The sequence below is a fragment of the Pelodiscus sinensis genome, unplaced genomic scaffold (genome assembly GCF_049634645.1).
Source record: "Pelodiscus sinensis isolate JC-2024 unplaced genomic scaffold, ASM4963464v1 ctg62, whole genome shotgun sequence".
Classification (NCBI taxonomy): domain Eukaryota; kingdom Metazoa; phylum Chordata; order Testudines; family Trionychidae; genus Pelodiscus; species Pelodiscus sinensis.
The window spans coordinates 459087-482978 of NW_027465946.1; the positions used below are offsets into that span (position 1 = coordinate 459087).

At 58.6% G+C, this 23892-nt stretch overlaps 2 protein-coding genes across 10 annotated transcripts in view; both read left to right on the forward strand.

Annotated features, from left to right (window-relative positions):
* PAK4 (p21 (RAC1) activated kinase 4) overlaps window positions 1-7946 on the forward strand; it is a 93199-nt gene extending 85253 nt beyond the window's left edge. For all 5 annotated transcript variants that reach the window (XM_075917211.1, XM_075917210.1, XM_075917213.1 and 2 more), the window contains 4 exons: window positions 614-740; window positions 1879-2004; window positions 4149-4283; window positions 4765-7946. In XM_075917211.1, coding sequence (XP_075773326.1) covers window positions 614-740; window positions 1879-2004; window positions 4149-4283; window positions 4765-4920 — 544 coding nt within the window. In that variant the 3' untranslated portion in view covers window positions 4921-7946. The remainder of the gene's footprint in view (window positions 1-613; window positions 741-1878; window positions 2005-4148; window positions 4284-4764) is intronic.
* Window positions 7814-23533, forward strand: LOC102457001 (sushi domain-containing protein 6-like). Of its 5 annotated transcripts, XM_014579852.3 has the most exons (6): window positions 7849-7950; window positions 15578-15651; window positions 17204-17322; window positions 20156-20368; window positions 21825-21975; window positions 22501-23533. In XM_014579852.3, the coding sequence occupies exons 1-6, from the start codon at window positions 7897-7899 to the stop codon at window positions 22829-22831; spliced, it is 942 nt and encodes a 313-aa protein (XP_014435338.2). In that variant the 5' UTR covers window positions 7849-7896; the 3' UTR covers window positions 22832-23533. The 5 variants fall into 5 exon arrangements, with proteins under 5 accessions (XP_006135818.2, XP_014435338.2, XP_014435339.2 ...); XM_006135756.4 differs by lacking the exon at window positions 15578-15651 and having other exon boundaries at window positions 7814-7950; XM_014579853.3 differs by lacking the exon at window positions 7849-7950 and having other exon boundaries at window positions 9146-15651; window positions 22504-23533.
* Window positions 23534-23892: the final 359 nt, after the last annotated feature.

Sequence of the window (23892 nt, forward strand, 5' to 3'; positions counted from 1 at the left end):
TGAGGGGCCTGCCTTGTCGGGTGGAGTTCCCCGCGAGCCCACTGCTCGTGTGGGGTGGATCCGCTGAAGGCAGGCAGGGACTTTGGCACTGGCTTCGCTCTGTCACCCACCAAGCCAGCACGAAAATTTCACCTTCCGCTTGGCGGGCACAGCGCTCAGCTCGCAGGGAACATTTCGCTTCTCATCAGCATGGAGCCGATCTACAGCCGCAGGCCTCTCCTCACTGGGAGTCGCTGGCTAGTTTCCCGGCTTCACAGAGCACTTTTCCATGCCCGCCCCAGTGTAGGAGGCTGACAAGCTCACCAAGGAAGGGGTCAGGGCTGTGGAGGTTAGTGGTTAAAGTGGGGGGGGGGGTGATTTCAGGACTCCTGGGTTCTGTCCCTGGCTCTGCCACCGACTCTGGGACTTGGGAGCAAGTCCTTCCTGTTTCCCCTCTGTGAAGTGGGAATGGATTTCCCCCGTGGATTGGGTGGCTGCTTAAAGCTCTTCCCGCCACTCCACCGAGGGCTCTGGTCCAGTCCATGCTGAGTGGTTTGCACGGCCCCGTGGGCAAGGGCACTGTGGGGGCGCACAGGGAGCCCTGCCAGAGTGGTGACCCTTTCCCTGCCTCCAGGATGAATGAAGAGCAGATCGCGGCTGTGTGCCTGGCCGTGCTGAAAGCCCTGTCTGTCCTCCATGCCCAGGGCGTCATCCACCGGGACATCAAGAGCGACTCCATCCTGCTCACTCACGACGGCAAGGTGAGTGCTGTTGGAACGGGCAGCTGGGGCATCTCCTATGGGGCCAGCAACACCTAGGGGTGGGATCTGCAGCTGACACATTAGCTATAGCCCCCGGGTGTTGCTGCGGCCTATCAGGGGCACTGCTCACCCCGAGTGCTGCTGACGCTGACGTTTCAAGGGAATCTGATTGTTCGTCGGTTACGTTCCTACTAGGGTCTAAGGAAGTGGCTTTTTCTCTTCAGTGGCTGGTGTTTCTGAGCACCTAGAGCCAGGTACTCAATCCGAAATGCCTGGTTATAAATCTTCAATTCACACCTTTCCAGATCTAACCCAGCCATGAGAGCTAGAAACAGTTTTGTAATGAAATAAGCCAGTCTCTGTAAGCATGTGGAGACCTGCAAATCCCTGGATATCTGCTTTAGACCTGGAGGTACCCACGGATGGGAGTGCAGGTATCTGTGGCTCACTTGCTGATGCAGATACACATTTTGTATCCACGCAGGACTCCTGGCCTCCCTATGCCTTTCTGGGGCAGCCCATTTGATTTCACCAGGCACTGCTTCCCCTCACAAACGAGTTATACAGAAGTGGCTTCAGTTTGCATTTGGTAGGCTTTAAACAAGCCGCCTTGATATTCCCTTTGGATCTGTTTGTCTGACTTTGCAAATCTGCCTCATCTCCCAGGGCTTTGGCATCCAGGTCCAACAGAGGCTGTTCAGTAGCAGGTTTAAAATCTCAGTAACTCCCGTTTCTCTTTTTCCTCTGTCATCCGGAAGGCCCCAGTCTGTTCTACCTGGTGACTGCAGGTTAAGTGCCTGCCAAGCTTACGTTTGATCCTGACCCATTTTGGGGTTAAACTGATGCAAAAAGGGTGTGGGGTTTTACAGGGGATTGTCCTGCAGAGATTCAGATCGCTGGGGCTGGGGAGAAATAGGGAACTTAACTAGCCTCTTTGCAGATGTGTTGAGCAGCTCCGGTTACTTTTAGAATTAAACCTTGTATATGTCTTTGCGGCCTCTTAGTTCTCGCTTCTCATGGCCTTGCTTTTTGTCCCTTTCCTACAGGGGTCAGGGATGGCTGGCTGTGGTGCTGGCAGCGCTACCTGGCTCTTTCCCTGCAGTAGCCCTGACGCCTCTTTCCCTCCCTCTCTCCACAGGTGAAGCTCTCTGATTTTGGGTTTTGCGCACAAGTGAACAAAGAGGTTCCGCGGCGGAAGTCGCTGGTGGGCACCCCCTACTGGATGGCACCAGAGCTCATCTCCCGACTACCGTATGGGCCAGAGGTAAGGCTAGAGGCCTAGGAGCGGTGCCGCGCCCTGGGATCCAGGGGAGCTCATGGACGGGCCCAGGGAAGCCACTGCTAGAGGAGGGAGATGGAAGGGGACGTGGAACTTGAAGAGGCTGAAGCTGGCGCGTCGAGATGGCCGCCAGGGCCTTCCAGCTCATTCAGCAGGGCTCTGTGCCCCGAGGAATTGGCTGTCTGGGCAGCGCTCACTCCGTGAAGAGGGAACCCCATGTTGTGTCTGCTGAGAGACGGCTCCGGGGACATGGATGGGCAGGGGAAAGCTGATCTCGGGACCTACTCCACGATGGCAGCGGAGAATCCCTACAATCCCTAGTTCATTGCCTTCCCTGCCAGGTAATCCACAGGGTCCCGCGGGCTCCCAACAATACGGGGAACCGTCCCATCCATAGGATGGCTGGGGTGGTCGCAGGGACAGCTCTGAGCAGGTGTGCACGCACAGGTCTCATTTGCATGCTCAGTTCCCAGGCCACCAGTTCTCTCCTTGCACCACCTCCCTGCCCCAGGGGCTTCTTGTGACCAGGAGACGCTGACCATGCAAGGGGGGATAAATTGGACATGCTGCCTGAGCCTGCCTGAACCCTGATCACTCTTTCTAGGCAGGACGGGCCTGTCAGACTTCTGCCCAGTGGCCAGTTACTCTGGTGGCAATGAATCCATTTGGCTTCTGGCACATGGGTAGCAACCAGGGCCAAGGGGTGGTGCTGTGTGTAAGGCAGGCGTGGGCAACAAGTTTTGATGAGGGGCCACTCCAGGATTTTGGAAAGTGGTTGAGGGGCGCAGGTGCAGGGCCTGGGATGCAGGTTGGGTGCAAAAGGGAGGCTGGGGTAAGGGATTGGGGTGCAGGAAAGGATGTGGGGTCTGGGAGGGGGTTTGGGTGAAGAAGGCAATTGTGACCTAGGGCAAGAGATTATGGTGCAGGGGTTTGGGTTGATACCTTGGGCAGGGGATTGGGGTGCAGTGTCTGGAAGGGGTATGGCTTCAAGAGGGGGACAGAGTTTGGCTTTTGTGGGGTAGAAGGGCAGGAGTGGGAATGCAGAGGGTTGGGGGGAAGGAGGGGCTGGGGTGCCAGAGGCAGGCTCTGGCTGGGAGACTTACCTGGATGACGCCTGGCCAGCAGCACAGCAGGTTTCTCAGGCAGCCTCCCTGCCTGCTTGCTCCGCCCCTGCTCAGTCTGCAGGGGCCATGTGAGTTGGTGAATAAGAGCCTGAGGGGAAGGGGGAGTGGTGCTTTGGCAGGCAGCTCCCATTGGCCAGAAATCAGCCAATGGGATTGTGCTGGGGGCAGGAGCAGCGCGTGAAGCACCACTCCTCCCTCCCCTGGGCTCACAGCTGAGACAGACTGTGGTAGCCTTTTCTGAGCACGTGGGGCAAGCAGGAAGTCTGCCTGAGGCTCCTTGCTGTGTCTGTGGGCCGGAACTGGTCACTTGGCAGGCTGGATCTGGCCCTGGGCCGCATTTGGCCTAGGCCTGGTGTAAATGCAAACCAGTCTGAAGTGCGTTTGGGTGGTGAAAGTCAGCTTCAGCAGTTTGCTTGGTGGGGCTGTGGAACTGGGTCCCGTTGGAGTCGCCTGCTTGCTTGCAATTCGTGTTGTCATATCTCGGGCGCTGGACATGAGCAGCTTCGAAATGCCGGTCGGGACGTGCTAGATGCACTTAGGTCCCTGCTACTCAAGGGCCAGACTGCAGTTGGTGAGGGCTGGAAACCCACTAGGCATCCGGACACGTCCGATCTAGGCTGTCTTGCCTGGGGGCGTGTGGCCTGATCACTGTTTCCGTGAGACCCTGCAGTGGCATTTCCCCTCTGGCGAGGGAACCAGCCTTTCTGGTGTAGAGAGGGGAGGGCTGCCCAGGCAGTTTGGCGTAAACACCAAGAGGCAGTGTTGCCTAGTGGCTGGGCTGGAATCGGTTCTTGGGTCAGACAGGCCACTGCCCTGTGTGCATGCCCTTCTCCTCCCCTCCCCCTAGGCTTTGTCCGTTTACACTCCGCTCCGGGGGCAGACACTGTCTGTGTGTCTGCGTCTTGCAGCACCTGGGACCATGGGGCACAGCAGCTCTCCCCCACCCATCATTCCATTGCTGCTCCTGGACCCTTTGCTTACTGTCCCCATCTCTCCTCTCTGCAGGTGGACATCTGGTCCCTCGGCGTGATGGTGATAGAAATGGTGGATGGAGAGCCCCCTTATTTTAACGAGCCCCCTCTAAAGGCAATGAAGATGATCAGGGACAACCTGCCCCCCAGACTGAAAAATGCACACAAGGTGAGCGAGCTGCCGTCTGCTCCTCTCCTGAGTTTGGCCATGGGAGCCCCACCAACGCATTCGGCTTCCACGGCGGGGGGGACTGGGTGTCCTAGGAGGCCAGTCGGGTAGCTCCATGCTCCTTAGTGAGCCAGTCACATGCTGACCCGGTTCCGTGGCATCTGGTTGCTCTCTAATGTGGCGGGGAAGGACATTCCATACCCGGCATCTGTGAGGACATTGAGCCTTCTCAGTGACGCTCCCAAGCCCTGGAACGGGACACGGGGCTGGGTCCAGTCGCTGCCACGGGGAGTCTCGAGCCGCAGCTTGGGCACGTACGTGGGCATTCGCACGCCTGCTGTCGGAGGCACTCCCAGCATAGGCCTCCTGCGGGGGAGCTAGGGCTGGTGTCCTGCTCCTCGGGCAGCAGCTGTGCTAGTTCCCAGACACCCAGTGGCTCTCCTCCGCCCCCCACTCATGGCTGCTGCTCCCTCCTCCGCAGGTTTCGCCTTCCCTCAAAGGGTTCCTGGACCGCTTGCTGGTGAGAGACCCCGCCCAGCGAGCCTCTGCCAACGAACTCCTGAAACACCCCTTCCTGACCAAGGCCGGGCCTCCGTCCAGCATCGTGCCGCTCATGAGGCAGAACCGGATGAGATGAGGCAGCTGCACCAAAGAGCCGTGGCCATGTCATTGCCTCGTTCCCCGGGTGCTCCTGCCACTCCCTTCAGCCGCTGTGGCGGGCACGTGGCTCCGGGCAGCCCAGCCAGCAGCAGGAGTGCCTGGCGCTCGGTCCCCAGAGCCCTGCGAGTTCCTGGCGTGCCCCGTTCTCTGCAGGGCCATTAACTGGATTGACAACGGTGCCACTACTGTCGTGACTGCAGCAGGGACTCGCCTGCCCTCGCCCCGTCCTGCTGAGTGGGGCGGGCGGTTTTAATGACTTGACAATGTCTGATCCAAAGGGTAGTTTCTATACACGCAGGCCAGGCAGGGAGCACCAGAGGCTGAACCACACTGGAACTTTTCAGCTGCCTCTAGACAGCTGTGCCCGTCCCCTTTATGGCTGCAGGCCCTGTCGTCCCGGGTCAGGCTAGGCAGGAGCCCCGCGGGCTTTGGCTTTGGCTTTGGTGCTGGGGGAGCCGAGCATGCCCAGCAGCCGGCCGTGGCTGGGCTGTGGACAGCCCGGCTCTCCCCCGAGAGCAGGGTGGAGGGGCTGCCGTTGCGCCGTCCCTCACAGGAGAGGCCAGGCTGCTTCTGCAGGTCCCAAGGATGCCGCCCGGCAGGTTCTCTCTCTCTCGTCACATGGATCTGGTGAGCAGTGAGCTGGCTCTGGCCTCTGCTGCTCGGGGTCCTTGCAACCTGGCTGAGCCCGCTGCAGCCCCCTCCACTTAGGTATCCCAGCAAGCACTGCCCCTGCCTAACCCACCTGGGCCAGGGAGTCCCCAGGGCCCAGCCCCTTGCCCTCCCTAGCGCTCAGCCACAAAGGCCCAGCTGCACTGCTGGGACTGGCATAGCGGGAAGGGAACTGCGGCCTGTGCTTACAGCGCTGGCAGGCTGGGGCCACAAGGGCTAGCTGGGGGGAAGGGGCACTGGGCTGTGATAGCCGCCAGCACTGTGGAAAGGTGGCGGATTCCCTCCCCTGAGCTAGGGGCTGGGTGCCCTGTCTTGCAGCGAGGCCCCTGCGGCAGTTCACTGGAAGTTGTTGCGTTTACTTCCCGTTCCGTCAGGGCCACGGGGGCTGCGTGGGGAGGGGTCCACCTATGGACTGTGCACAGACACTGAGCCAAGCTGCAGGGGGTCCCTGGCCCACGGGGCCGTGCAAACCACTCGGCATGGTGCTTGGGCTGGGGGCTCACGCGGTTCTGGAACTGCAGTTCCCCCAGCTGCCTTACTGCCATTTCCTCCTCTGAGCGCGTCCAAGCGCCGGACCCAGAGGGGAGGGGCTCCCAAGCACACGGGGATTGTTGGTTTATTTTACCTGGTTTCCTGGCCACGGGAGGAGCAGACCTGAGCTAGGGCCATGTCCCTGGAGCCCAGCTGGTGTAGGGTGACAGGAGCTCTTCCCCTTGGCCCTTGGCCCTTCGCCCATAGACTGGCTCATTAGAAACTGGACGTTACTCCTGTAAAGTGCCCACAGCAGGAAGGTCCCGCCCCAGGCTGTATGCCCTCACCCCTCTTCCCCCCCCCCCGTCTGTGCAAAGCTCTGCCTCCTTCCCCCCCCCGTCTGTGCAAAGCTCTGCCTCCTTCCCCCCCCCCCGTCTGTGCAAAGCTCTGCCTCCTTCCCCCCCCCCCCCCCTCTGTGCAAAGCTCTGCCTCCTCCCCCCCCCCCAGCTCCACCCACACCTGTGTACCATGAGGGGTGGGCGTTGTTTGCTACAGCCCCTCAGGCACTTGGCCATTCCCAGGCCCTCCCTCCCCTTCCAGCGCCCTTGCGTAGCTGCTGGCCTGCCTTTGCCTGCAGGAACCTCATGGGTGTGACACCATCCCAGGCTGTGCGTCCAGCCGGCCCTGTTGCGCCTACAGCCCTGCTCTGCTCTGCCCATATGAAGGGGGCCAGCAGGTTGGTCAGCTCTGAATCCCTTCTCCCTCCACCAGTAAAGTGTCCCCCTTTGTTCTCCACGGACCCCGTCCTGTCTCTTCATTCTTCCAGCTGTGTTACTGGGTACCAGCGGAGCCTGCGCAGAGCCCCAGCCTCTCCCTGAGCCCAGGGGTGGAAGCTGAAGGGCTGTGTCTTGCCCCGCTCCACGGGGGTGGGTCGGTAGCAGTGGCAGATACGCCCCTCGTGGGACGGGACCAGGGTGTGGATTTTCATCCCACTAAGCAAGCCAACCCGCTGTGGGAAAGTGGGGGAGCCAGCTGCAGCGTCCCCACGGAGAGCAGCCGCTTCCCTGTCCCGCAAGCACCCGCTGCCCTCAAGCCAGGCTCGGGGCTCGGTGCCGTGTGCGGGAGCCGCCACAGGCCTGGCTCAGGATCCCAGCTGGCTAAATTGCACCTGGCCTGGTGGGGGTGCACTCTTAAGGGCACAGGGAGTGGGGGGAGGCGCTGCCCCCCAGGTGCCAGCACTGTTGCTGATTTACACTCCCCAGCTGGGTAGCTCAGCATCGTGGTGACCCTTGGCAGCAGCAGATCCCTGCAGCCCCAGGGCAGGTGATAGCGCAGGGTTGGACCTGCTTGCTCGCTACATCTCCAGGCCACCGGCACTGAGCTGCTTTGCCCCTTTCCTGCAGTCACCCTGAGTTGCTTTGCTTGCTGAATGACCAGGCAGCCCTACCCCCACACCCGTGTCAGCTGCTCCCATGCCAGCAGGACCTCTGCTTCCCCCTCCCCCCGGTGGGTTTCTGACTGCACAGGCCCCTACCCGGCAGTGAGACACTACTACAGAGACACACCCCTCTGCCCACCCCCTTCAGACACCTCTCCAGTTCTGTCCTCCGAGAGCCAAGGCCAAGCGCCCAGGGCAGAGCCTGGCCAAGCAGCTGAAAGGTGAAACGAGCTGGTGAGCTCTGTCTAGAGACAACTACTGATTTGTTTTCTGGTGACTGTTTTTTAGAAGCTATTTATATTGTCCTTTTGTAACACGACAGTATTCCGGACGGGTCTGTTCCGGGACAGATGTGCTGTGACACTAAATGCTCCAATGCGGATTCAGCCACGGACTGACTGGTATAAAAACGGAATTGGATCTTGTGCTGTGAGTTGGAGGGTTTTCAGCATGGCGGGGAGGGGGCTCAGCAGGGCAAAATTTGCAAAGTGCTTCTGCAGTTAGTGTGACAATTCCCAGGTTTGGGAGTTGAGCAGAAAGCAGAATGCTGGCCTGGGTGCAGGACACCAGTTTCAGAAGGGCCGGTCTCCCATGGGCCTGCTGCCTTCTCTTGCCACCTTCAACTCACCAAACTGCCGATGGGCCTAAGCCAGAGCTGGGCCTGGCTGCCTCGGGGGAGGGAGGGAGGGGCTTGGGCTACTACCCAGGGGCCAGGTGTGGTAGCCTCCAGGCTGATCTACAGGCAGAGAGATCTGCCTGACCTGTGGGGTCAGTAACTGTCCCGTGGGGCTGTCTCTGGTGTCTAACAGGGCTTGTCACACAGTGGGGCCCCATGGGCTGGGGGCTGCCGCAGCCACTGCTACAGGGAAAGGGGAGTAAGGATCAGCTGCTCTGCAAGGCGGGGGTCAGGCTCCTTTCAAGGGGGAGGGGGTTGCACACACCTGTGCCCGTAAGAGCATCCTCAGTCCCTGGCTGCCCCTTTACAACAGGAACAGTCACCTCCAGAAACCCCCGGGGCTGCCTGTGCCCCACATGGTGGGAGGAAGGAAGCTGCAGATTTCCCAAGGGCCCTGGTGGCTGAACCCCCAGCCCTGCTGGAGCACGGCGCAGTCAGCGGCTGTCAGCTCCATCCCAAAGGGAGCAGGCACCGTCCAGCCGCGGGAAGGAACTTTGCTCCGATACTCAGAGCTGGAGGCCAGGACTTGACCAGGGTTAAACAGGATGGAGGATGGGTCTGTCCATGGCTACTAGCCAGGCTGGGCAGGGCTGGTGTCCTGAGTCTGTTTGTCACAGGCTGGAGAGGGATGGCAGGAAACAAATCTCTTGATCATTGTCTTCGGTCCACTCTCTCTGGGGCGCCTGGCAGTGGCCACCGTCGGCAGACAGGCCGCTGGGCTAGATGGACCTTTGCTCTGACCCAGTCTGGCTCCTTGTGGCTGGGTGCATGGTGGGTCTGCACTGGGCCTAGCGCAACAGGATGTGGACGCATTGGAGAGGGTCCAGCGGAGGGCGACCAAAATGATTAGGGGGCTGGAGCAGATGACCTATGAGAAGAGGCTGAGGGAGTTGGGTCTGTTAAGTCTGCAGAAGCGGAGAGTGACCGGGGGGGGGGGGGGGGTTTGATAACAGCCTGCAACTCCCTGAAGGGAGGTTCCAAAGAGGATGGAGAGAGGCTGTTCTCAGTACTGACAGGTGGCAGAACAAGGAGCAATGGTCTCAGGTTGTGGTGGGAGAGGTCCAGGTTGGATATTAGGAAAAACTATTTCCCTAGGAGGGTGGGGAAACACTGGGATGGGTTACCTAGGGAAGTAGTGGAGTCTCCATCCCTAGAGGTGTTTAAGTCTCGGCTTGACACAGCCCTGGCTGGGTTGATCTAGTTGGGATTGGTCCTGCCTAGAGCAGGGTCTGGACTTGATGACTCCTGAGGTCTCTTCCAGCTCTATGGTTCTATGATCCGTAAAGCCCCTTGTGCAGAGCCCCTGGAGAGCATCCGCATGCTCTGCTGTAGTGCCATCCAAAACCCTACGGCCAGCCTGGGTGGATGCCAGTACGGGACAGCTTGGGGACAGGGAATAAGCCACCCAGCATAAACTGCATCCCAGTCACTGGTGGTATCCGTACAAGGCACCCTGGGACCAGCCAAGGTTTCACCCAGACAGCGTCCCGGCATAGAGCAGCATGTGCTCTCACCCCAGTTAATGGGTGAGACTGAACAGAACCTGGAGTGCCAGGGTGGGGTTGGGCCATGGAGCCAGGAGCAGCCCTAGACGAGCTGCCAGCAACTGGTGCCCTAGGCGAAGCGCGCGACTGGCGCCCCCGCCTCCGAAGCCCTCAATGGCCGTTTGTCTTGGCGCCCTCGGTGTTCGCCTAGTTCGCCTGAACTGACAGGCCGCCCATGCACGGAGCCAACATGGCGAGAAACAGGCTCTCGCCACGCCTGCCCCCCGCTCAGGGCCGTAGGCCAGAGGTGGGGAGGGGCCAGCTGCCATCTGGCAATGGCCTGGCGGCACTGCGAAGGGCTGGCTATGGCTAGGAGGGCCCTGAGCGAGGCCGTTGGGCCAGCAAGCCTGGGCTTTTCCCGGGGCAGCTCGTCAGACTGGGCAGCGGGACCGGAGGACAGGCCCCAGCCAGGGCACTGGCAGTGCTGCATGTGCCCGCGGCGCTCTGCTGGCCTAGATCCTGAGTGTGCCACAGGCAGCCCACCTGATGTAGACAGGCCCGCTCAGGTTCACACACAGGGAGAGGGGTCCTGTGTAGACAGCCTGGCTTATGCAAGGTCTCCCGACCTCCCGTTTCACAACAGCTTGGTGCACCGCGACCTCCCACGCTTGGAGGAACTGAGCTCTAGTGTGCGACTGGGGAGGGGGGGACCTTCTGGGGCTGGGCAGTGCTCAGTGAAAGGCCTGCTCTCGGCCGGGCTCGGGGCCGTGCCCGGCCCGACAGGGCCCTGCTCTTGGCCGGGCTCGGGGTGTTCCCAGACCAGCATTAGTCACTGGGATAGTGTTTAGCTTCCACAGAGAACCAGATACCACAATGCTGAGTCCTGGCCTCATGAGACTGGTTAAAATTAATTTCTGTATTAACTGACAGTGTCTTCGCCACATGATTTTTAGCGGTAGGGCTGGGGGGAGGAGGTTGGGAGCTGGGACTCTTGGGTTCTGTCCCCAGTGCTAGAAGAGGTGTGGGGCTCTATGGGGTTAGAGGAGGGGACCTGGGAGTCAGGACTGTGTGACCTGGAGTCACAGATGGGGAAATGACGTACCCTGTTTCCACATCTTTGGGTAATAACACCCTAGCCTGGAGGCCACTTGGAGGGGAGACTCTGGCTGCAGCTCAGAGCTCTCTGCACGCCAGGAAATTCCCAGTTTCCAGTGGCACCCGAAAATTCCCTGACATCTCGAGCTGTCCATGCAGGGCCCCTGCTGCCCTGAAGTCAAGCAGAGCGAGGGGATTCCCTGCTGTTCTCTGGGGGATTCACAGCAGGCAGGGCCCTGTAGCCCGACACACCAAGGGAGCCTTGAAAGCCAGGGGAATTTCTGACCACTGGAGGCTTCCCACAAGCTGAGAAAAGCCCCTTTTTTCCCCAGCAGAACCCTAGCACTGAGTCTCCCCTGCCTCACTCATCTTAACCCTTCGAGCTGTCCTCCTGCAGGACCAATGGCAGACAGCACCTCCCCTTCACACCCTGTGTCCATCACCTGGGCTGCGAGGCCTCAGCCTGGAATTCCAGGATTTCTACTCCCTCCCCCAGTACCAGTGTCCCCCTTTCCCGCCTTCTCCCCACTACTTTTGGTTTTTGTTTTGGCTGGTTGGGATCTGGGTGGCGCTGGCCCGACGGGTACTACTGTACCCAAGATTTTCATCCTCTCAGGGCACGTTTGAATTCTCTGCATGCTCCTGTTGGGCTTGTAAGTCTGGGAAAGGGGCTCTGGGGTCCCAGTTCCTCATGGGGAAGGCCCTGCTACATGCGTTGCCCTCGCTCGACTCCTCTAGCCTCTCGTACTGAGGAACTTCTCTAGCTGCAGCTGGATCAAAGGTAGCAGAGGTGTCATAGCGGGGGCTATGGAGAGCTGCCAGCAGTGGCACCCCCAGAAACGAGCTGGGGCGAAGAATTCCCATTTGTTTTCCATGTGAAACTTTGAAAAATGTGAGGCATTCCCCGTTGTTTCCCATGACAATGTTGGGTTTTTTTAACTACCTTCAGTTTCAGTTTCCAAAACTGTTTCCCCTAAAAGTTGTCAGTAACCACAGGCCTTTCACACAACAGCCCAACAGTTTCACCAGGAAACTGCCCATGTTCAGTAAGTCAACCGCCAGACAGCTGTCAGCTGGGACGAACAGCCGTCACCTCCGTCAAAAAGCCACTTTGAAAAAGATCCTCCAATAATCCAAACCTCCCTGTGCTCTACCACAGAGCGGGCTGGGCAGGGGGCTGCTTTGACTATTCTGGTGTAACTCCAGAGTCTGACTCCCCTGCCTGGGCAGGCAGAAAGCTCTGACCCCTTGTTCGGCTGAGTTATATTCCAATAGTGCCTGCGAGGCCATTGTGCCAAGCTATTGGGTGTATTACGGTACATGGCCTTGGACCCTATCATGCTGTATATTATCATCATGATTTATTATGTATATTATGGTAGCACCTAGGAGCCCTGCATGAACCCGGCCTTATGGCACTAGGCAATCGCACATTTTTACAGCTATTAGGTGTGTTATGGGATGTACAGTGCCTGGCACGTTGGAGTGCCTGGGCGCTATCCTAATAGACCGGAAGGTCCCCACATCCCCTCCCATATCCCAGCCCCCGCCCAGCCGGGAAAGGCACAAGTCCAGGTCACTTCCCAACAACAGGGCTTCCCTAGACTGTCCGGCAGGCCAGGCCACCTCCCCTTTACTTACCAGAGCGATTCCTGAAAGTGACGAGCCGGAAATCTGCCCTCCCCCGATTGCTGAGCCCGTCCTATCCCGGAGCTAAAAATAGGCAGGCAGCTGGCAAGATGAGTGACGAAGGGAGGAAACCGCGACCCTAGTGCTGGTGGAAAAAGCTGTGAATCGGGCAGCTGAGTCGCCCTCCCTGTCACATTCTATCTTGCACGTTTACTGCCTGGGCCTCTGCTGCCGCCCTGCCTGGCAGGGGACTCTAACCACCCGGACAGCAGCCTGCGGGGACAGAGGGCTGTCTAGCTAGGAAGTTGGGCTCAGGGCCTGAGACCCCAGGTCAATGCCCTGCCCCAGGCAAGTCACTTAGCTGATCTGTGCCTCTCGTTTCCCCCGCGGTAGAATGGGAAAACAGCCCTGGCCCCTGGGGCGGGCTGGGAGAGGCTCAGACGTTAGGTGAACAGGGGTAATAATAATCCAGCTCTCACATAATACCCAGAGGCAGTGCTTCTCTCGTGTTTTACAGAGGGGGAAACCGAGGCAGGAAGCAGTAACTTTCCCAAGATGACTAACCAGGCCAGTGGCATAGCTGGGACTGGAACCTCGATTGTCTCAATTGTCTGGCACTCCGACCACTAGATGTGGGGGAGTCAGGGGCCATCAATGACCCATTCTGCGAGTCTTCAGACAGTTGAGGATTTCCTACAATCCCAGCTCCGGGAGGCCTGTTAATTCAACCAGTGCTCATACGGCGCTTGGCACAATGGGGTTCTGGGCCATGCCTGAGGCTCTAGATGCTACCAGAATACCTATAATAAATAGTACAGCCTAAACAGACCAGATAGAAAAAGGATTATCCCCATTCTGCACATTGGGAAACTGAGGCACATGGCGTCTAGATTATTTCATCTTTTCCCTGGGCAGGACTCTGCTAGAGCTACAAGCACTTCAGAAATAAGCCAGGCTAAAACACTGGTGTCGGCCACAGATTTAATTAAGTTTATTTTCCAAAATTAGGAACCAGACCAAAATTTTAGCTGAAAAATACTAAAGACTCAAAAAAAAAAAATTCCAAACCCCACAACAACAAAGCATGCAGAAACTTAGAACATCCCCTGAGCAAGCGGCTCACATCCCTCGCCTCGCCTGAGAAGCAATTCAGTGTCTCTCATGCGATGCATCAATTCTTCACAGGCCTTATCTCTGTGCTATGAAAAAAAATCCCGTTGTCCTGGGCCAACCAAACCCTGACCTTGCTTTAAGTTAGGAGACGAGGAAGCTGCCTCCCAAATTTGGTGGCTCTAGCTCTTACTGTTTACGAGGCGTTCTTGGACAGACAGACAGATTCATTCGCCTGCTTGCTCACAAAGTCTCTCCAATATATAGTAGACTAGCAGGTGAGGCTTGTCGTGACTGGGCAAAGTCATTTTACGTAGATTACACTTATAGGAAAATTTAAAAAAACAAAATATCTGTAATAGAATGTTTTATTAATGTGCTTGCAAAAGAGAAGTAAAAGAACAGTTTTACATTTGTGGGATTTCAACTTCAAACATTATTCATTTTATCAAATAATTACCATACATAGTAAATTTGAATAAAAAACTCGTAGAGCTTCCATTACTCTTTCTGTAACTAATTTGAATTATTTTGTGATTTGTAACAGTCAAAATTTTCTTTGCACTAAAATGACAGTTGAATAGGCGACTCCATTTTAATTTTGCAAGCACATATTTTTTATGAACTCTAATCATAATAGTCATGAGTTTTTTCTGATGAAAAACAAAAAATAATTATTTAAACCTTTCACCCAGCATATTCTGGTGTTAAAAAGTAGTGTGTTCAGCTAATTAAAGTGGCAGGATTGTTTTTGCAAAATTTATCTGTAGGAAATCACAAAATATGACTTTATTTTGCACAGACAAATCGACAAGCAAACTCTTCAAAATATGTAATAGATTAGCAAGTGCTTGATGCCTGTTTTGAGCTACACTTGGGAGTCCTCTTGCCACAGCAAAGCTGGTCGGGGAGATGATAAATATTTGTAACCAATCTGCTAGAGAGTGGATGCAGTCATAACAGGGTATAGTATCAGAGGGGGAGCCGTGTCAGTCTGAATCCTGTGGCACCTTAGAGACTTAAGTGAAGTGTTGGAGCATTACACTTCAGTTAGTCTATAAGGTGCCCCAGGACTCCTCGCCGCTTTAACAGGGTATAGGTACCTCCCTCTAGCTCGTGGGAATCATTTTCACCAGGCCAGAATAAAGCATTTCAAGATTGGCATGCTCTGTTCTGAGCAGCCAGAAGCCCGAGGGGCATTGTTATAAACAACTTACTACCCCATAGGGGCAAACTGATTGAATAACAGTTTTTTAACCAAGACAAATTTGGGATGAAATGAAGAATGTTTGGTTTCCATTTAAAAAAAACCTTTCCTAGATTTTGCTGTGGTTTTCCCATTTTTTTCCTTTTTATTTTTGGCCACTGAAAACTGATTTGGGGGGGAAAGGGGCAATTGGAAACCAAAAATATGTTAGGGTTTCTTAGCAATAAAACCCCCTAAACGTTTTTTTTTAAACATTTTGGCCAACCGAAAAGGGATGTTTTTTAAAGGGATGAAAGACAAAAGCATTTTAGGGTTTTCTTTCAAAACCAAAACACCAATTTTTTGAGGGAAAAGGGACAATTCCAGGAAATAAAGTTTCTTCCAAAAACCCCTAGTTGGGGTGAGAAAAATTGCGGGAAAGAGGGAACTAGTGTGAAAAGTTCATAGACTGGGAAGGGACCACTGTGATTTCTCCTCTGGCCTGGATAATCCAGGTCCTAGGACATCTCTGAATTAGTCCCTGTTGGAATGAAGCGGGTCTTTTACCAACAAAGAGCAGGTGAGGTTTTGTTTTGCCCAGGTGGGTCCCACCCCATCTCTGACTCCACTTGAAGATGCCTTGTCCAACACTGTCACAACCTCACACCTCAGTGGGTTATTGCTCCCAGGAGATGCCCGTGGGGTCTTTCCTGATCTACTGTCCCCATGGGCAGGGCTGAGCAGAGAGGGACTTGCCAGTCAGGGTTGGAGCAGCTGGCACCTCCTGGAGGTGAGTGAAGGCAGATGGGCCCCAAGGTCCCATGGAGTGTGTGTGGGCCAGAGCCCGCACCCAGTTCTCCCCTGTCTTGCCCACAGGGCCAGCAGCTGTCTGTCCGGTTCCTCCCCGGCTGCCACCATTGGCTCCAAATGCACCTGTCCCAGGCTCCCAGGTAGAGATCAGGCTTCTGCCTGGAACTGCAGCACCCAAGCCGGACAGGGTCCCAGGGTGTTGGGGCACCTGGGATGGGCAGGGGTCCCACGACATTCTGCGTAAGGGAGGTGCTAGGGCACTGGGGGATTCTACGTACAGAATGGGGTGCTGGGACAGGTGGGGAGACTGGGGGATTCTGGGTACAGAATGGGGTGCTCGGATTCTGGGTACAGAATGGGGTGCTGGGGCGGGTGGGGAGACTGGGGGATTCTGGGTACAGAATGGGGTGCTGGGGCAGGGGGACTGGGTGGATTATGGGTACAGAATGGGGTGCTGGGGGGGGACTGGGGCATTCTGGGTAAGGGAGGTGCTAGGACCCTGGGGGATTCTGGGTACAGAATGGGGTGCTGGGGCGGGAGGGACTGGGGGGATTGTGGGTACAGAATGGGGTGCTGGGGTGGGGGGATTCTGGGTACCTGCTGGGGCGGGGGGCACTGGGGCATTCTGGGTAAGGGAGGTGCTAGGACCCTGGGGGATTCTGGGTACAGAATGGGGTGCTGGGGGGGACTGGGGCATTCTGGGTAAGGGAGGTGCTAGGGCCCTGGGGGATTCCGGGTACAGAATGGGGTGCTGGGGGGGGGGGACTGGGGCATTCTGGGTAAGGGAGGTGCTAGGGCCCTGGGGGATTCCGGGTACAGAATGGGGGGCGGGGTCTGGGTACATGTGGGGCGCTGGGGGCTCATTGGCCCACCGCAAAGGGGGCCGGGATGGGCTGAGGAAGGCGGGGGGCAGATGGGGAGCCGGGGAGAAGCGGGATCCTGCTCCGAGTAGGCGGGGGAGGGAACTGGGGGGCAGAGAGCGGGGGGCTGGCTCGGGCGGGGGGGCTGGCTGTGAATCCCCCCCACCCACTCACACACACGCGGATTTTCCAGCCCGCCCCGCGGGCGGAGCCGGCCGCTTTAAAACCCGCGTCCCGCCCCCGGCTCCGGCTCCGCTTTGCAAGTGGCTCCCGCCGAGCGGGGACTCGCCCAGCGCCCGGCTCCCCGCGGGGTGACCCGCTCCGGAGTCTGCGCCGGGATCCGCAGCGCCAGGGCCCGGTGAGTGCGGCGGGTGCCCGGGCTGCAGGGGGTGGGATCCCCAGGGCCCCACCCTGCCCTACCTCCGGCACATGCTGCCTGCCAAGGCCAGTCCTTCGGGGGGCTGAGATCGGGGCAGGGGGCTTGGAAAGCCCCTGGCCTCTGGAGCGGGCGGCTGCCCCGTCCCGTGTCTCCGAGCAGGTGAGGGTGGCCTGTGCTCAGGCCCCGGGAGCTGATGCTCGGAGAGGGAGGGGTTGGGTGCCTGCGACCCCGGCTGAGGAGGGAGGAGCTGGGACTCCCGGCAGGGCTCCCCCAGCTCCGAATCCAGGTCACGCTGCTAGGGACCGACCGTCCTTCTGGGGCTGCTGGGCGGGATGCGGGGAGACCAGGGAGCCGCTGAGTCCGGCACCGGACCAGGCTCCCCGGGCTGGTCGCGGCAGAATCAGACGCTTGGTATCAAGTTGTGCAGGACTCTGACGTGTTGGCTTCTTGTAGCTGCGGCTCTGGCAGGGGCTTCCTGAGGATGACGGCGGCAGGGTGTCCCCTGTGTTACTTCCCCACGGCTCTGTTCTTCGTGGCGCTCTGCGGCTCCGGCGCTGTCCCCAGGAGGAAAGGTACCGGCTGGGTCTCGTTCCCAACCCTCATCGTCTGCCATTCCCTCCCCTCCCCTCCCCTCCTGGGTGCAACTTTCCCATCGCCTGTGTCTGATGGAAAATCAGGTGCCACAAAAACCCACTTCCCTGAAAACTTAACACCTGCAAAGGGGAATGTTCTGATCTGGTTGTGCTCCTAGAGCACCTGTGGGAGGTGTAGTCTGGGTGTCCCCCTGCGCCTGTTTGGCTGCAGCATGGCGCGTAGTCCTGGGGGCGGAGGCGGTGTCCTGTGGGAGCTGTAGTTCAGCGAGGGAGCCCAGCTCTAGAGGAGAATGGCAGGCAGGATTCTCGGCAACTACAAGCTCCACAGGGAGCAGCAGCGCATTTCCAAACTGAACTGTTTTGGTGTTTGAATTTGTGCTGAAAAAATCAAAAATGTCTGGGTGGAGACCCCCATTCCCTCCCCCGTCTCTGCAGCTGTGACCTAGCTCCTGCGGCTCTAGGAATGGGGGTGTGGGAGCTGGGCCGGCTGCTGGCTAGTTTTCCCCGTAGACCTGGGCAACACGATGTCTACGATGCCAGCAGCCTGCCGAAGCCGGGGTTTCTGTAGTGCAGTGGCTGATGCTGGCGGGAGCCCTCCGGGAGAACTTGAGGGAGTTGAGGAATGGGGAGGCCCAGCTATAGGCGTGTGGGCAGTGCGCTCTTTGCTGCCGGTGAGTCACTTCGTTCCCCTCCCAGCCATGGAGCCAGGAAATCCCCCACCTTGCTGGTCATGAGGCCAGCTCGAATCAGGCTGCAGTCTGGAGTGAGACAGGAGCAGCTGGGCAGGACAATGTGCCCAGAACAACCAGGCCTCACGAGCAAGCCCAGCTCAGCCAGATCTGCCCACTCTGCCCCACGGTCGAATTTGGGCTGAGAAGGGAAGATCCAAGGGCAAGAGGGGGAGAGGAGGTGGGGCTGGAAGTAGGCTGGGGGCTGGAAGGGAGGGAGAAACCTGCGTGCTACCTTTGCCGTCCTTGCAGGAGAGCCCCATGCTACAGAGGGTCTCGATTGCCAGTGACTCTGCCCTGGAGAAACCCCTCCCCTTGTTCTAACCCACTAGACCAGTGGGGGACAATCTGCGGCCCGAGGGCCCACGTGCAGGGTTTCCCTCCGTGGCGGTGGTTTCCTACTGGTGTAACGAAAGTGCCACGCACATGGAGTGAGGTGCACGCTGATTGCACACAACAGTGACCGTGAGAGCCATGCGCTCCCTCTGCATCCAATCACAGCGCTGCTGCGGTTCAGTCAGCACACCCCTCGCACGCTCCAGGTGCACAAGCGCAGTGAGACTGTCTTGGACACGACAGTCTTGCTACCCGCGGAGATGGAGGCGGCCACTCGCGCTGCCCACTCACCAGCCTCAGTTGCCCGTTGCTGCGCTAGACCCTAGTCCCTGCCCTGAGCTGGGGATAGAACCCTGCTCTAATCCCTCACCTGCATCAAGTTTCGCTGCCTTTTACCCCACTGAAGGCCCCTTGTGTTTTGTTCAATATCTTCATCAACGATTTAGAGATGGCATAGAGAGTAGGACACTTGGGAAGTTTGCGGATGATCCCAAGCTGGGAGGGGCTGCGAGTGCCTTGGAGGATGGGTCGTCATTCAAACTGATCTGGACACACTGGAGAAATGGTCGGACGTAAACAGGATGGAGTTTAATAAGGACAAATGCAAAGTGCTCCATGTAGGAAGGAACCGTCCGTTTCACACATGCAGAATGGGAAGCGATGGTCTGGGAAGGAGCCCGGCAGAAAGGGATCTAGGGGTCAGAGTGGGCCACATGCTGAATCTGAGTCCACAGCGTGATGCTGTGTGAAATTGCAAATGAAGCCGGGATTTAAACGTACTGCGCTTCATTTGCATAGCTCTATTTTGAATAACAGACGCGGTTCTTTCGAGAGAGAACCCTTCTCTTGAACTAACCCTTATTCTTCATACAATGAGGTTTACCAGTTATTTCGAGAGAAGGGTTTTCTCTCGAAATAACAGCGTCTGTTGTTTCGAAATGCGCCATAATGTGAATATGCAAACGAAGCACAGGATATTTAAATCCCGGCTTCATTTGCAATTTCAAATGTTTTCATTTGCATCCCTCTCTGGAAAGAGGGTGCCAGTGTAGACAGACCCTGAGTCAGCAGCGTGAAACTTCTTTTTAACAAAAAAAAAAAAAAAAAAAAAAAGCAACCGTGATTCTGGGATGCATGAATAGGAGAGTAACAGTTTAGGTAGACGTCTATCAGGGATGATCTAGACTACGGGTGAGCAATAAAATTTACCAGGGGCCACTTCAGAAATTTTTGAAGTGGCCCCAGGTGGCACTGGAAGGGGCGGGACCTCAGGCAGATGGGGCGGGGCCACAGGCAGAAGGGGCGGGGCCAGGATACTTCCCTGCTTCCCCACCCATAGACCATGATTGATCTGGCAGCCTGGAAGTGCTGAAGAAGTTCTCCCTAAGCGCCCATGCCCTCGGTGGTGGGAGGAGACTTTGCGTGCTCCCCCTTCTGCCCCCAGGCCAGTCAGGGCTTGGGGGCAGGTGAGCACATGAAGTTTCCTCCTGCCCTGCCAGGAGCATGCAGCGCTTCTAAGTTTGTGCGCTTCCCCCTGGCCCCAGACTCTGATGGGCCTGGGGGCTGGGGAGCGGCAGGGCCTCTGCGGGCCGGATCAACTCACTTGGCAGGCCCTTTTGCCCACCCCGATCTAGCCAGCGCTTGGTCCTGCCGTGAGGGCAGGGGACTAGACTTGATGATCTCTCAAGGCCTCTTCTGGTTCCAGTGTTCTGTGATCTTAACCCTCGGTGTGCCTGTTTCCCTTCCAGATTGCCAGTTCCCGGACCCCCCCGATCACTCTACCTACAGGTGCATGTCCCCGGCTTGCCAGCTGGCTCTGGGCGGAGGCGTATTTAAGGCTGGCTCCATGGTGCAGTATGACTGCGAGGCCGGCTATGTCCCGGCTGGCCCCCCTGGTGTCTCCGTCTGCAAGGGCGGCCGGTGGCACGTGACGAAGCCAGTCGTCTGCAAGCCCCTGGCAGGTCAGTGCACACCCAACCGTGCTCTCCCTCTCCTGCAGCGATGGGCAAAGTCCTGCGCCAGCGACAGGGTTTGACTGGCTTCCTGCAGCAGCTTGTAGGGCCAGCTGGCTCAGCCCGGCGGCCGCTGCTAGCATGTAGCTCCGTGCAGTGACCTCTGCACAGCTTGCTCATTGGTGGTGTACACGGCAGTCCTACCTGGAGCCGCCCCGCAAGGCCCAAGCCCCCTTGTGCTAGGTGCTGCACATTTTCATTGCTATTAGGTGCATTACGGTGTCGTGTGCAAGCCCTCGCCATAGACCATGTTGTGCCAGGAGCTGCATGTTTTTAGGGCAGCACCTGGGACCCCCCATCATGGCCTGGGCCCACATTGCACCAGGTGCAGCACAGTATCAATCTGACAATCCTGGTATTAGCCCCATTTTACAGCTGGGGGAACGGAGGCCCAGGTTTACCAAGGTCCTTCCATGCCCTGCTCCCATGGGAAATCTGGGCCTTCGAGTGACTCTGCCCTAGGCCAGTGCCTCCCCCTGAACCATTCTTCCCCCGGGGACTCTCGCTGGGTGCGTCTACATGGGAAGCAGGAGCGAGTCTCTGAACCCGGGTCAGTGGGTTGGGTGCTAACAAGATCCATGGAGATGTTCAGATCCGGGTGGGAGCTCCAGCCCTCCCCCAGGCTTTGGTGCCAGAGCTGCCCAGCTGTATTTAGCCGTCGATGGAACCGTGCGGACGCTTGGCCGGCCCTGGTGGTTGCTCCCAGGTGTACCTTGGCCCCACTCAGGTGGCAGCACCCTGCGGTGGTGGGCATTCCCCCAGGCCAGGCTGTGATGTGCCTGTGGGGGGGACTCCTGCTGTGCCCACAGGAGACGCAGGCTGTACGCTGCTGTTGGGGGGCCCCTGGTCTCTGTGCCAGCGGGGACACCGACGCCCGTAGGAATCAGGGCGACTCGGCTCCCCTGCGCCCAGGACTGGGTGGGATAGGCGGGTGAAACGTGAGACCCCAGCTGCTGCTGAACACTGTGACCTGTTGGCTACAGAGAGGCTGTGAGGCCTGGTGGATAGAGCACTGGGGTGTGGGAGGCTGGGGTTCCCTTGGACAAGTCACATTCCTGCTCCATGTCTCGTTTTCCCAGCCCCCCTTTGTCTATTGAGACTGAGCTCCGTGGCTGGGGGGCGAGTCTCCGTCTGCTCAGCCGAAGAGGAAGCTGGGAGGGTTGATCCCGGGGGGGGGGGGGTTCCTTGCACCGTGGGCTAGTATGTGTCTGTGGTCACAGCGGGTCAGGGGTCCGTTTGCTTTCCTGGCCCTTGAGTGCCATCTAGTGCCCTGTGGGGCATGTTTGATGCACTGCTGGGGGCCAGGCTGAGCGTGGGGGCTGCTGTTGGAGATCTGGCTGCCATGAGCCGCACAAGGGGGTGCAGCGATCCAGCTGCTGGGGGTGACTCGCTGACCTTTCCCCAGGGTCTCCGCCGATGCCTCGCTCCGGCACCCTCCTGGCTGTCTCCTCCATCCCCGTGGTGGCTGCGGCCTCAGTGACCATCTCTGCCCTGCTGCTGGTGGCCATGGTGTGTGTCCTGGTGGGGCCGAAGCCCCGCACCCGCGTCTGCTGGAGGTGAGCTCTGCCACCTTCGGGGAGTGGGGGGGGGGGTTCTGCCGTGGCCGTAGCAACCTGTTTCCTTCACCCCATTAGCTGATGGGGGATCTAGCCCCCCCGCCTTTCCCCTTCCAGCCCAACCCTGGGAGGTGCACAACTCTGACTCCGCCTCCTGGGCTTCCCGCGTTGCGCTGCAGGGATCAGTGTGCGCAGTAGGGGGCACTCTCCCCGTCAGCCAGCGCTGACCCCAGCGCCAGGCTAGGGGAGGGGCTGCACGGTTTGTGCCGGGGAAACTGATCCCCGCTGAGAAGGGAAGTGTCTTGCACAGGGTCTGCCGAGGGACCAGGGTTCCTGGTGCCCTGCTCCAACCACTTGACCCTACTTCCCTCCGAACCGGGGATAGGCCCCTGGAATCCTGCTGTAACCACTAGACTCCTGGTACTCCACCCCCCTGTTCCCCTTTGCCTTGGGCCCCAGCAGTGGGGGTAGGACTGGGGCCCTAGGGTGCGGCTGTGAACTCGACCTGTTCTCCCCGTCCTCCAGCAGGTGGTACGAGCGCATGGAGGAGCCCGAGATGCTGAGCAGCGGGGACAGCTGCCTGGTGCCGCTCCCGTCATACGAAGAGGCCATCTATGGCTCCCAGGGGGATCCCGTGCTGCCTGCCCCCCCCATGCCGACACCCCTTGTCCTCTCCAGAGGCCTGGTGCTCCCAGCGGAAGCCGTCGAGTCCCACGGGAGTCCGGAGGCTGCTACCCCGCCCCCTTCCTACCAGGAGAGCCAGGCAGCAGCTGCGGGTGGCAGCAGCCTGACCCGGCACATGGCACCCCCTGCCCGGTTCCTGTTCCCGGGGGCGAGGAAGGAGCAGGGCAGGTAGCCAGGGGCTGGGGGTCCCCACAGAGCCCCGACACTACAGCAGAGACTCCTTGTTTGAAACACTCAGCCTGCTCCTCCTCTGGACTTGCTGGGGGGGGTCGCAGCCCTCCCCTGTTCATTCAGCACCTTGGGAACCTGATGGAACCGAGGCAGCCCCTCTCGGACTGCCCCCCTCCCCCGGTAGGGGGCTGAGGGACCGGCCTCCTGCCTTAATGCCATGCGACTGATCTTTGCCCCCTTTTCCCTGCCCCACCCTGACACCCCTCGCAATGGGGGAGACGGCCCTTTAGGGCTCAGTGGTGGGGGGAGGCAGATCCTTGCTCTTTGGCAACATCCTGTGGGCTTCTTTCGCACCTGGGCCTGGGGGCTGCTGTGGTCAGACATTCTCCCCCCGCTCTCCAGCTTTCCTGTGCTCTACCCTCCCCCCACCCCCATCTGTGGGTCCTTGCTGTCCCCTGTGGGGAGTGCATATCTGTGTCCGTTCCCATCTGGCCCCCCCAGGCTGGCTCCAGGCCAGGAGCACTGCTGCATGCAGCTGGGGTGGGCTGGCTGGGGCAGTTGCATCCACCTTCCAGCAGGGAGCACTGCGGGTCTGGTTTAAAGAGCTTTCCCTGCCTGGCTCTTGTCTGTTTCCCTCCCCCACCCTCTGCAGCTTAGCTGGGGTCGGGAGAGCCGGTGCCCCAGAGCAGGTGCAGGGGAAGCGGCTGCAGGTTTGAGTCCTGCCTGACCCGGGCCCAACCTGCACAGCAAAGTCAGGGCTTGCGAGTGGGTGCTGGCTGGGGACAGATCTTGGCCTGGCTCCCTGCCGCCCCGAGCTCTCCTGGCTCCCTGCGCAGGCTTGACAAGGGAGCACCAGCTGAGATGCCCGGTTGGGCCAGGGGGCACTAGGGCCAGGCAGCTGGACAAAGCTCTTGTTGAAGCCGGTTCAGGCACCTTGGCTGGCGTGTGTACAGGCGCGCGCACACTCACACACTTACACTCTCTCACACACACACACACACACTTACACACACACACACACACACGCTGCCCTGCTGTGGGTTTTGCACAAGGTTGATTGTT

Excerpts from the sequence above, each read along its gene's own strand:
- LOC102457001 (XM_025177793.2), top strand. The coding sequence starts at position 15,506 with ATGGGCCCCAAGGTCCCATGGAGTGTGTGTGGGCCAGAGCCCGCACCC. Across the intron at positions 20,369-21,824 it reads CGTCTGCAAGCCCCTGGCAG|GGTCTCCGCCGATGCCTCGC; the intron begins GTCAGTGCACAC and ends ACCTTTCCCCAG. Across the intron at positions 21,976-22,500 it reads CGCACCCGCGTCTGCTGGAG|CAGGTGGTACGAGCGCATGG; the intron begins GTGAGCTCTGCC and ends CCCGTCCTCCAG.